The sequence below is a fragment of the Silurus aristotelis genome, assembly GCF_946808225.1.
Source record: "Silurus aristotelis genome assembly, chromosome: 16".
Classification (NCBI taxonomy): domain Eukaryota; kingdom Metazoa; phylum Chordata; class Actinopteri; order Siluriformes; family Siluridae; genus Silurus; species Silurus aristotelis.
In genome coordinates this window covers 3684817-3697684 of record NC_139589.1, presented here as the reverse complement: position 1 = coordinate 3697684, position 12868 = coordinate 3684817, and the positions used below count along the sequence as shown (strand labels likewise).

General features: G+C 41.0%; 1 protein-coding gene across 1 annotated transcript; it reads right to left on the bottom strand.

Moving 5' to 3' along the window:
- Nucleotides 1–72: 72 nt before the first annotated feature.
- cnot6a (CCR4-NOT transcription complex, subunit 6a) lies at nucleotides 73–11302 on the bottom strand. Its single transcript, XM_083564632.1, has 12 exons — nucleotides 11185–11302; nucleotides 9809–9930; nucleotides 9176–9362; nucleotides 8648–8733; nucleotides 8422–8523; nucleotides 8184–8252; nucleotides 6900–7057; nucleotides 6174–6328; nucleotides 5927–6081; nucleotides 5560–5793; nucleotides 5256–5458; nucleotides 73–3535 (listed from the first exon to the last, which is right to left on the bottom strand). Exons 2-12 carry the CDS (start codon nucleotides 9918–9920, stop codon nucleotides 3323–3325), a joined length of 1674 nt encoding a protein of 557 aa, XP_083420758.1. The 5' UTR covers nucleotides 9921–9930; nucleotides 11185–11302; the 3' UTR covers nucleotides 73–3322.
- Nucleotides 11303–12868: the final 1566 nt, after the last annotated feature.

Below are 12868 nucleotides of genomic sequence, written 5' to 3'. Positions count from 1 at the left end.
AAAATTAGCAGGCGATGCAAGTGCGGTCATCTTTTTCCTAGAAGAAAAAAACCCAAGACAGACACAAGCACGTTTGAAACAGATGAATTTATTTAACCATGGGTAGGAAAAAAAAAAATACAGAGGTGTAGAGGAAACAAGCCGACCCTGTTAGAAACACACCACTACTCAGAAGAGAAGAATCAAGAAAAAGGGAAGGAAAGAAAAAACCCAAAACCTTGTTTACCATTAGTTTTTTTTCTTTTTTTAAAAACACTTCCTAATATTACAATAAAAACAGCTGCCATTAAATTTTTCATATCTATATTTCTTCATAATATATTTATATATTTAACATTCTTTTTTTTTTTTAAACATTGTGCAAGTGTTTTGCTGGTATTCCATAAATGGTAAACAAGAGTTGGTCCAGTGCATCATAGTGACATTTCCTAAATACGTCCCGACTTCTTGCTCAATCGTGATCCCTGCATGACTAAAACCCAACTGACAAGAGCGAGAAAAAGAAAGGGGGAAGAAAAAGAAAAAGGTGAACGAGACAGCGATGGATAAACAGTAAAGGTTTTTTTTTTTAATGCATGATGGAAAACTTTTATTGCGAGGGTTTGAGTAAGGAGACTTGATCGCTTGATGCAGATTGTTGTTCACAAGATAGAGAAAGAAAGAAAAAAGATCCCCAGGTGATTGAGCCTTTAAACTAAACAGACATGTATCAGAAGTGACTGGCGTTTTCACAAGCCGAAGAGAGAGAGGGGGAAAAATTAAATACGCACCCCCTCCCTATTCTACCCAAACACCTTGAGAACTTACCAAAAGACGAGAACAGGAGACGAGGGCAGTGCTGCATTTACGCTTCCCAAACTAACCCGATATCCACATATGATTTTATTTTATTTGTAATCCCCCAAACCAGGCGGAGTCACGTAAAGATTTAAAAAAAATTCGCATTTGGTGACAAAAATGACAGCTCTTTATTTCTGTGACTTTTCTTCTCGATTTTAGTGAAGTAAATTTTTTTTTCTCCTTAAACGTATTGTGAACCGTACAAATCTAGAATTCAGTGTGCCAACATTTTTCACAAAAAAAAAAAAATTTGGTTTCGAGTTTTACAACAGAAAAAAGCGAACGTATGCGAAAAAAAACCCAAAAAAACACGAATAGATAATCATGATACAACACAGTTCATGTCAAAGAAAGGATACGCGATACATAATTTATTCACACTTTACAAAAGGAAGGGAAAAAAAAATATAATAATCTCAGCTACAACACCATCAGCAATCCAATAGAACAACCAGACAAAGTTGCTTTTGATTAAAAAAAAAAAAAAGACGGAAAAAAACGAAGAGGAAGAGAGTGAAGGAGATCGAGAAAGAGGAATTTAAAACAGACACTGGCAGTGAGACGGGTGGTCCGACTTGTAATGCCTTAAACCACTGCTCAGTAAAAAGTCATTAAAACTGACTTCTGCCTCGAGGGCAAAAGTATCCTTTAGTAGTTAAAACGAAAAAAAAAAAAAGAGGGGAAAATGGGTAGCTGCACTAGTGATACACAATAAGTGCTTGTCAATCCATTCTGTTTTTTAAAACATGACAAACTCAAGGAGGAAGTTAACAACGTGTATCCAAAAAAATTGGCCTTGTGAGCACATAACGGGTTGGTGGTTCGACCGAAACCGACGGCGAGAGCGGACCACGCAATGCGGCCCAGAGCGGATGCTGCCGTATTCCTTTTGTTATTTTTTTTATACAGTAGTAGCTGAAGAGCTTTACACTTGGCTTTGCAGCATCGGATGGCACAACACACGTCAAGAGAGCAGAGAGCTGTGGTTTTAGCGCTGATGAGAGAAGTTCGAGATCAAACCAGACCCAAGCTGAAGGAACTCAAAAATTAAAGTAAAAAATTATCCTGAGTTGAGCACGAGGAAGTGGCAGTAAATTGTGAATGGGGTTTAATCTACAGACATTGCACAATAAGTGTGAAGGAGAGAATAGGGAGGGGCTGGTAAACATACAAAAAGAGCCAATCAGTGAAAGACTATGGCGCTGTGTGTGAATTAATAAAAAAAAGTAGTATGGGAAATGTTCGAGGCTGTCCAGGTGTCAGAGAGAAGTGGCAGTGCACTTACAGGAAAGGAGCAGTGAGGCACGATTTTGCACAGAAGAAAAACAAAACAAATTAAAAAAACAAAGTGCAAATGTATACAGCGGGAAAAACAAAAAAGCAGCTCTTGTATAGCCAACATACTGGTCATTTTACATTTTCAATACACCGAAATTTCGCTTTTTTTATTTTACAATACAATCGTTCAAAAGTGTTCAAATCTGAATCAGGTTGTATGTACACTTAAAAAGATTTGCGGCATCGATACAATCATGTGGAATTAAAAGGAACGGTCTGCGGTTAGATAAAGCGATGTGCCGGTCCGGGTGAGGGCGTCTGGGCTTAGCTGCGTCTGGGTGCGCCTAAACAACTGCGTGCTAATCTCTCAGATACCGCCATCGAAACGCCGCATCATTCGAAACAGGATTAAAAACGCTGGGCGTGGCGGGCGTCACGTAGCGCTTTGCTAAAGCGATTGCACCGAGATGAACGCAGTCCGGCGGGTGTGTGTGTGTGTGTGTGGAATCTCTGAAGCTGGTGAATTGAGTACACCGCTCAGCTGCTGCACCAGAAGATGCCTCAGCACCATGGAGTGAGAGAGAGTGACCTGCTCTCGTTCTCGGCACATGGGTTGTTTTTTTGTTAGTTTTTTCTTCTTTTCTTTAAAAGCCCTTTAGCGAACAAGGGCAGTTACGACAGACTGGACTCAATCGTCGCTCTAAAGCTGGTGTGATCGACGATTTTTAGTAAATTTAGCTGCTCGCTCTGAACTGGCCTTAAAAAAAATAATAGGCGGCATGGACCAAAATAGAAAAATCGGATGAACTTGCTTGGTCTGGATTCCCTGCTTGTGTCTGAAAAGGTATTGCCATTTTTTTTTGTATATAAGCATTGAGCGTGGTCTTCAGGTAAAATATACAAGGTATACTAAGAACCATCTAGGATACAGTGTGAAAAAGTAGATAACGTTGTGCCAAGAGAAAGAACTGAAAAACAACAAAAACAAAAAGAAAAGAATCGGGGGGGTAAAGAGAAGACTGACAAGCGTCTGCGTCAGTTAAAATCCATCTGTAATAAAAGTTTAGCCATACCCCAAACTCCTCCTACTGAACTGAGTACACAACAGGCGGTGCTCTTTTTCATCCCTTGCTCTCGATCGCTCTCTCCCTGCAGACGGTCAGGTGCGAGGTGGGGGCCAGGAGCTGCGTCGGAGCTCTGAGAACTACCTGCAGCCAGGCACGTGGAGACCGTTGACCAAAGACGAGTACGGCAGGAGCAGCTCGAGTTGTGCAAACAGGGAAAAGTGATCAGAGGGGATGTGGGGGTGCGGACAACCAGCGATATTGTTCTCGTGGAGCCAGTGAGGGTCCAGTGGGCCGAGCACGCCCAGCACATTTAGCAGAGGCTGAGAGTAGAAGATGTAGTCAATCACACCCTGAAGAGGATAGAAAAACAGAGGTTGGAACCAATAGAATAAAAAAAAAAAAGCAAGATGTACTTTAGAGGAGGGACCAAAAATAAAGCAACATTTGTTTAAGGCTGCACTTTATTAATTTTTGTTTTGATTATTTCCTAACCTCGGCTATTCATAGGAACCATATTTTGCAGGAAACACCGCAGTTAAAATCATTTCCTGCCTCAAACACTGCTAAGCCAAGAATGCTTCTCACAATTCAATCAGGTTCTCACACTCACACACTGACAAGACTAATCTACTCAGATAGACAGGCTAAAAAAATCTGATAATTCTTTAATAGCATTTCAATGCATGGGGATTAAGAAATGCTTAACATGATATTCTCTGATTTCTCTTTTGGGAAGAGAGCAGAATAGATCTGTGCAGTTTTGAGAAGCTCAACAATTAAGGCTTTCACTACTGATGGGAAGGTCAGGGGTTCAAGCCCCAGCACAGCCAAGTTGAGTGAAAGGAAGTCTGGGATGAGGTGTTTATAGGTGTGATGACCAGGTCTACATGATCTGATGGCCAACTCTGATCTTGTGTGTACACAAAATCTAAAGGTAGATCAGTGTTTTAGACTCTGGCTCGAATCCCTGATCTTCCATTCAGAAACACAAGCACTGCAAAACTGCCACTGTAGGGCCCTTGAGCAAGGCCCTACAAACTCTGCACCAATGCTGCACTCTGATGTTTGTGGATGATATTGTGATTTGTGGTGAGAGTAGGGAGCAGGTTGAGAAGAGCCTGGAGAGGTGGAGGTACATGCTGGAGAGAAGGGGAATGAAAGTCAGTAGTAGTAAGACGGTACGTGTGTGTGAATGAGAGGAAGGGCAGTGGAGGGGTGCAGTTGCAGGGAGAAGAGGTGGAGGAGTTCAGGTACCTGGGGACAAGAGAAGTGAAGTGAGGTGGAGCTGGAGGTAGCAGAGCTGTAAATGTTGGTTTTCGTTGGGAGTGACGACGATGGACAGGCTTCGAAATGAGTTTATTAGAGGGACAGCCCATGTAGGATGTTTTGGAGACAAGGTGAGGGAGGTGAGATTGAGATGGTTTGGACATGTGTAGAGGAGGGGCATGGGGTACATCGGTAGGAGAATGCTGAGGATGGAGCCACCAGGAAGGAGAAAAGGAGGCGGTTTATGAATGTGGTGAGGGAGGACATGCAGGTAGTTGGATTGAAAGAGGCAGCCGAAAGAAGAACTTGCTCTACATGTTCATCGACATCAAATTTATTCGATTTTTTAGGATTTTCTGTGATGCTCATGAAAACGCCGAACACGAGGTCGACCGATTCATCGGCTTCACAGATTAATCGGCACCAAGAGCCGAGTGTTGGAACTGAATCTTCAAATCCATACTTTCTTCCGGCTTCTAGTCTGCTGCCTTTAGGAGAGCGGCCTCTACAGGCAAATCACCGATGTGCAGTTTGTTTTTACAGGCGAGACTGCAATTATATTTTTTTATCCATCATTAATAAATGTAATTATATTTATTTAGTACATTTATGTCTAAGTACTTTAGTGTTTTTATTTTTGTTATAAAGTTCAGTAATTTCTCTTTTTACACCAAGTGTTTTTTTTCAGCCACTATAGGTTGATTAATCTGTTTATACTTTAAGTGTTTAGTAGAGGTCACCCGATTTTACCGATAGCGAGGTTGGACCATACACACAAAAAGAAAAATTTTCTGTACTACAGACCTTGAAGTCGAAGGTGTAGTTGGTGTAAGGCATCAGGCCGTTCTCGTAGGCACTCTTCAGCTTGAAGCCATGCGTGATCCTGCTGCTGGAGGTGCCATTCTTTCCGTTACAGTTAAAGTTGGTTAGGCAGTCGATATAGCGCAGGTCCTTGAAGTCTTTATGGGTGCCGTCCACACCGCCTGTGCTCAGGTACTCCACAACACCTACACATTTACAATTCAAAGAAAAAATAAAAATAAAAAAAAACAATTTGAAATGAAAGAAAAAAAACCAAACAAACCCCCCCCAGTCATACACAGCTTACCCGAGTCCGGCAGAGAGTTGAGGTCAGCACACAGGACAAGAGGAATGGCGTTGGTCTCCCCGGACACGGAGGAAAGCTTGAGGCTACGTGTAGCCTTGTCCACGATGTTCTTCACTTCTGAGAGGAACATCATGGTCTGGACAAGTTTTACATCCGAGTACTCTGGGTCCCAGTGCATGTGAGCGTTAGCCATCAGCAGTAGCTGCTTTTCCATATTAGGCAAGTGCTTCCCTGCTGCACAGCATTCAACCAGGATCAGTCATGTAGAAAACAAAACGAGCCACGTAATGCATTAACAGCTGTTAGGTTGGTGAAACAGCAGGTAGGCAAAATGGTTGAAAGAGAGAGCGAGAAATGAAATGCTAACCAGCTTGCTCCATCGTCTCTTTGCGCAGCTCCAGGAGCACAGCGACCCCGATGTTGTCCTTGGTCATCACCCTGTTCAACATGACTTCAGAGCCCTCCGAGTTTGCCATGGCCAGCTGGTTAAATTCCACCGTGTGTTTCTGCACAAGGCTGAACCTGTTTCCAAAACACACACAGGGTGAGGACTAGGGGTCAGCACACTGGACAGTTATTTTAACAGCCTTCCACATTGGCGTTTGAACACTTACTTTTCTGACTTATAAAAGATGGCACAGCCGTCCACGTGTTTCCGGTCAGATTCTGACATTGTCCTGGCACGAGACTTGGGGCTGAAGAAACCTTCGTAGCCATGCTCCTTGAGCTCCACCAGGAAAAAGTTGTAATACTGCTCCGTCTCGACTTCCTGCAGTACAGTCAAAAAGGTTTAAGCATCCTTCCCCCCAATCATACACTATATGGACAAAAGTATTGGGACACCTGACCTTCCTTGCCATATGTGGTTCTTCTGGTAACAGTTTCCACAAGGCTGGAGGCACACAATTTTATAGGACGTCTTTTGATGCGCTATAATAAAATATTGCGTTCACTTGAACTTGGAAACCCTACCCGTTTGGGCATGGCAATGCCCCTGGGCACAAAGCGAGTTCCATGAAGATATGGTTTACATGGTTTGAAGACCCCAGGCCTCCTCACCTACATCAGTACCTGACTTTAATAAACACCCTTGTGGCTCAATGAATACACTGCATAAATCCAGTGGAACACCTGTCCAGGAGAGTGAAGGGAATTATAAGAGCACACAAAAGCACATATCGTACCTTGTGACCAGGTGTCCACAACCTTTTGGCAATATAGTGTACCTCTTAATAAAAAAATTTATAAAAATAAATCCATATTCTCTTCAGTGCAGTGATCTCCATCACGATGCTCACTTCGTATAAAGAAATGCAAGAGCAAATATATACGTCTCACACCTGTAGACTGATGATATCCGCACTGCAGCTCAGGATCTCCTGCATGATGGACTTTTTCCTGTACTCCCAGTTGAGAGCCCAGGAAGGGCAGTAGCCGTAGAGCTGGCGTGTGGCGTACTTATCGCACAGTACATTGTAGCACATCACGGAGAACAATGCTGCGACATGGACAAACATTCACGGCATCACTGCAAGTTCCAAGCCTAGCTATTTACTCCTACATGAAGTTCTGAGGAAAAGAACACTTCCACTGAAGCCCCCCACCCAGGTGTTTCACAGAGAACATTAGCGTACATCCAAACAAAACAGTTCTCAACATTTAAATGTAGTTTAAACTTTTTTTTCGGTTCAATTTGCACGATCTCAATCACGGCATATTCCGAAAATCAGTTTGAGGTGAACATCTTACTCCTGTATAATGAAACGATTTTGGAACCAGCGTGCAGCCCCATCAAGCGCTACAAAAAACCCCTCGGCATGTGTCCTATTTAGGACTGCTTCGTCGAATTTATGCGCAACAGCGGGAAATAAAAAGCTCATAAAAACCACATTTTTGCGGCTTGTTTGCTGGTGATTTGGGTGAAAGATTTATTGTTTGACTTATTTGAAATTGAAATATTTGTCCCCAAAATCTTATTCGTAAATTGATCGTGATGGATGATCCAAGAAGCACTAACATACACACACACATATATATATATATATATATATATACATACACACATACCTGCTCTGTTTACTATTGACTGTAATAAAGGATGTGTGTGGAAGATTATATATATTCAGCAGCATCCTTCTGTTATACACAGGCAGTTTAATGGGAAGTGTGATGTTAATAAGATTAATTCTATTTTTGCACAACACAGCCCGGTACAGTGAACCTGATAAAAGCATTAAACCATCAGTTCTATTTTAGACAGGAGGTTTTACATGTCAGGAACTCACTAAATGAACATAAGCCTATAAATCACTATCTCTGGGTAAATATTTCAGACAAAATCAACAGGGTTTGATTAATAAATAGGATTTAAAAGCCGGGGTACAATCTTCCGAGTTCTGAGCAACTCACTCTTACACATTGCATGAGAAATTCAGTTCCTGGATTCCAAATAACTACAGTGAAGGTCTGGTATGCGCTTGCATGCATCCTTGCATCCGATTATATCCGGGAATATTCTAAACTAAAAATCCAGGTTCACCTAATAGCAAAGTTCCTGCAAAAGAACTCTTCTGGTGGTAAGTCATAGATATTACATTACCAGTAAAAGTGTGAAAGGATCTCACCTGCTGGTCGTGTCCTGTCAGGCTCCTTAAGATGTACCCATGAGCGAGGAGGGGGCTGTTCTGTTGAGACTAAAGCAAAGCCGATGTATCAACAGCATATACCATGAATAATTATTATTCCCGCTCTATAAAAATTTACCTTTATCTTCATGCAATTAAAAAGAAAATAAAGGATTTGAAAAACAAATTCCCTCGTTTAGGGCATTTACATGGCGTGGGGGCAGGATGTGTGACCTACTGCGCTTGGTGCCTGCAAGATTGTCCAGCAGGTAGTTCAGGAGCCGGCGCGTCCCATCGGGTTCCTGGTAGAGGTTCATGATGTCTTGTGCAAGTGGGTTTCCTGGTGAGTGAAAGCAGAATTTAAATTTTACATGTAAACTCATTTTTGTTCATCATGTGTAATGCAAAATGAGTCACATCAACATGTACCAGAGGGATCAATCTGTTCAGGTATGTACACTCACCTTTTAAACCCAAGGTTTGTAACTGAAACAATTTTCCAAGCTCAAAAGGCAGGACTCGCAACTGGTTGTTATTTAAAAGCAGTTCCCTAAAAAAAAAAGAAGAAAAAAAAAAAAGGGAGAAGAGTCAGAGACGGAATTACAAAATAACCCAGTGTGCACAGTTCATGATTTACAAGCTGGACGAAAGAAATGATATTAGCACAGCCCCATGAACTCCAAAACAACAACATTTACATAATAGCTGTACCACATGCAAAAGCTTGAACTCTAGACCTAAACTAAAGCAAACTGGCTTTTCGGTTCATCAGAGAAACACGCTCCAGCGCAGTGCTGCGATAATCACAGGGGATACATTACAAGCAGTGACATTATTGAAATTGATCATTTTAAGTAAAGCCCACAAGGCTGCTACACACGAGATCATGGACATTAGGGAGCATCGAGGGCGGTCGTTACCGTCGGTAAAAAGAGAGAAAAGAGGAAGAATGGTTTTGTGCTCTTGGTCACGAGAATGCTGTAGTCGCTGACCTGAGAGATACCATGTTGCCTAGCTCGGAGGGCAAGCTCCTGATCTTGTTGGACGAGAGGTCCAAGTACACCAGGTTGTGTAGTTTGGCAATGTCCGGAGGGATGCGTGAGAGGGAGTTGTCACTGATGTGCAAAGCAGTCAGATGGGTAAGAGACCACAACGCTGTACTGAGACTCCTCACTTTGCCTAAAGGCAAAACAGACAGCAATGTTAAAGTTTAGTTTAGTTTCAGGTTGCGGTAATAAGTGCAGAAAGATTCCTCCAATTAAGAAAAAGTTCACACCCCATTAGCCAGACATAAATACCACTAATAGTTTAATAATGATCAAGCATTACCAAAGAAAATTACAAATCACACAATATGCCAAAAATATGTGGACACATCCCCACGCCAACAGTGTGTTTTTTCAAGATCCCTTCCAGGTGTAGTTGCACTTTCGCCGTTACAATATCCACTCCCGTCCTAAGTGGACCAAATGCAACGCAAACTGTGGCAACTTTGGAAAAGGCCAGGGGTATGGTCACCAGTGTGTCCACAAACTTTTGGCAATCAAATCGACATAATACCTGTTACTGGAAACAAGTGAAATGCTGTGTGTGATACAATGGAACGATAAAAGCAAATAAATTACCACTGATCTCCAGTTCAGCCCAGTATGACTTCTTCCCGTTAGCTGCCTCCTCGCTCGACATTATAGTGTACATCCGCCGTGGATCTGGCGGATCATATTTTTCCTTGGGCATTCCTGGAACACTGAAAGAAGCAAAAGTTATTTCACCCGGTGAATCTAAATCCGTCCATCCACCTGATCTTGTGATGTGTACATTTGCACGTAAGACTCTTACACAACAGGCCTGGAAACAAATTGGATACACACATCTAAGCTTTGGGTACGTGGGTACGGCTTTCCGGTTTAAGGGCAGCTAGTAGTGCCGAGGGAGGCACGTGGGAGCCTGGACGGATATCAGAATACACAGTACACACGGTAGCACTTTAGAAGATCAATACCCGGGGCTGATTTTCCATTATTCATTAACACGATCAGTGCTCTCCATTTGATCCAAATCTTCTAGGGAAAGTCTAAGATTTAGCTCTTGGACACCTTATGCACACAAGTACGCAAATGTTAACCAGTCAGCAAAGGAATCAGTGTTGTGTAGTGGTTTCTTGTTCCTTTGGCTTGCCTAAAGGGAAACTACAAAAATAAAAAATACCCCCCCCCCCCCCCAAACACCTCGTGTTATGCATCAACTCTTACTCTACCTAGTTAACTAGATTACCCGAGTATTTCTACAATCTTGCATGCAAATTTAGATAACCCTAGAGATATTTGGATATAAAAATCCAACTTTTCTGGACATGCAATAAAATGATATATGAGATGATTAGATGTAATCAGACTAGCCATGCTGCCCGTGTCCCAGCGCTCGAGTTAACCAGTTAAACTAATTATAATTAAAGCAAATGTCGAACCTTTTTTTATTAGTTACTTTCACGTCACGTAAAGTACTAACTATATTGTAGCTTAATGCTTATTATTTAAAAACGAGCTTGAAATGCTAGTATTGCTATGCTAACCAGGTAGGGAATTACTCGTGACTAAAATGTGATTAGCTAGAGCTGTAAATATAAAAAAAAAAAAGAAAACTTTGTGCATTTATAAGCAATTCGTGCATCCTGTTTAATCAATTTATTAAACCAGATTTTTTTTAAACTAACTCTTAAGGTGTATATGTAGTAAATAATTTGATAAGAAGTGTGATTTGAAGCAGGTTTTTTGTTTCTAACTAGTCGCGGTATTGTTAAAATTTTACTAGTTCGCCAGAGAGCTCGCGACTTAGCCTAGCAAGCTAGCGCGCGACTTTAAAGTGAACTAAAACCCAACAATCGAAAAAGGTGCACGCGCTGTTTATAAGAAAGGAAATACCCGCGTTTGAGAGAAAAAACACCCATATACCCCACGTAAAGCGACACCAGGGAAGTTCTGCGGGGTTTTTTTCCTTTTACCTGTGAGACCATGCCAGTTGAAGCCGACCGACTGCGCGTTTCCTTTGTTTCTGCTCCACTTTGTATCTGCTGCTTCTCACTGAACGCAAACAAGCATCATGGCGGACGAGAGAACTCGGGGCGCAAGATAACAACACGCGCGCTCATTGGCTGGCTCTGTGCGGCGCGTCGTGATTGGCTAATGAGCACAGACCACGCCTTCGCGTTGTTCACGCAATAGAGAGCAAGCAGGAGCATTAGATTTGGGTCAATTTGCTGATGTTGACAAAAGAAAAGCAATAAATACACAATGCAACAAAACAATGTTTTTTTTTATTACAGGATTACAAATTTTAAGTATTGAATATCTCGATCCACATTTTAAAGGGTTATTTAGTGGATAGTTCATCATTAATGTAGTTCATCATTAATGTAATTTATTTAGTAAATTACATCATGCAAATACGTGTGTGTGTGTGTGTGTGTGTGTGTGTGTGTGTGTGTGTGTGTGTGTGTGTATTTTACTTGTCACATATACATTGTAGTGCAATAAAAATCCTTTCTATAAGAATGTATATATTATTATAGGTTTTCCCAGTTGCTTAGGAGTATTTCTCGAATCATTTTTAATATTTGCAAACCAGTAAGTACAATCTCAAAACAATCCGTGCATTGGATTCTTTGCAAAAGCCTGTACATTTCCTTTGTTCTTCTCTTAAAAGTAAGTATTTGTGTCAATGAACTTCTCATTGCCATCAGAAGTCATTTTGTCACTGTTCACAAACACGATCAGCAAGATGTTGATTCATGTTGTCGTTGTGACGGCCCACAGTTTCGGTATTTTTTAAATATAAACCACAGTCTACAGTCATAGACCCCTATGAATTTCAGCAGCACAAATATATTAATTTGACTTGCATATTTTTATATATATTGATTCCAAGAGAGCGGACAGGATTCACACTTTTACTGTACTGTAATAGTGACAAAGTGACTGCATTATGTGGAGGCTGAACAAGTAGTTTTGAGAATTTCATTTCTGATCTAAGAAACGCTAGATAGATAGATAGATAGATAGATAGATAGATAGATAGATAGATAGATAGATAGATAGATAGATAGATAGATGCTTTTTACTTGTCACATATACATTATAGCCCAATGAAATCCTTTCTTCACATATCCCAGCTTGATAGGAAGCTGGGGATCAGAGCGCAGGGTCAGGCAGCACTCCTGGAGCAGAGAAGTTTAAGGGCCTTGTTCAAGGGCCCAAAAGTGGCAGCTTGTTTGATCACTATATGAACTACTATCAGATTTTTTTTAGATAATCAGATTTGTCAATCCGAATATCACACCCATTAAAACCTTTCCCCAGACATATTTTTCACTCTTATAATAACTTCTAATTCATGATTTGGGGGAACCTGTGTGTGTGTGTGTGTGTGTGTGTGTGTGTGTGTGTGTGTGTGTGTTAGTTATTAGGACCACTATTAATAATACCTGTATTTCTTTATTATTGTCACCCAACACCATTCCATAAAATTATTAGCACTTGTTAAATTTTTTTTTGGAAGTTCATTTGCTGAATATACTGAATATGAACTGTATCTATAATAATATCCATCATACTATATATTATATTGAATTATTTTTTATTTTTCTACTATCATTCTTTTGGTAATTGTTTAAAGTTATCACTTTTTTT

Excerpts from the sequence above, each read along its gene's own strand:
- cnot6a (XM_083564632.1), bottom strand. The coding sequence starts at position 9,920 with ATGCCCAAGGAAAAATATGATCCGCCAGATCCACGGCGGATGTACACT. Across the intron at positions 5,794-5,926 it reads AGAGACGATGGAGCAAGCTG|CAGGGAAGCACTTGCCTAAT; the intron begins GTTAGCATTTCA and ends AATGCTGTGCAG. Across the intron at positions 3,536-5,255 it reads ACTACACCTTCGACTTCAAG|GGTGTGATTGACTACATCTT; the intron begins GTCTGTAGTACA and ends TATCCTCTTCAG.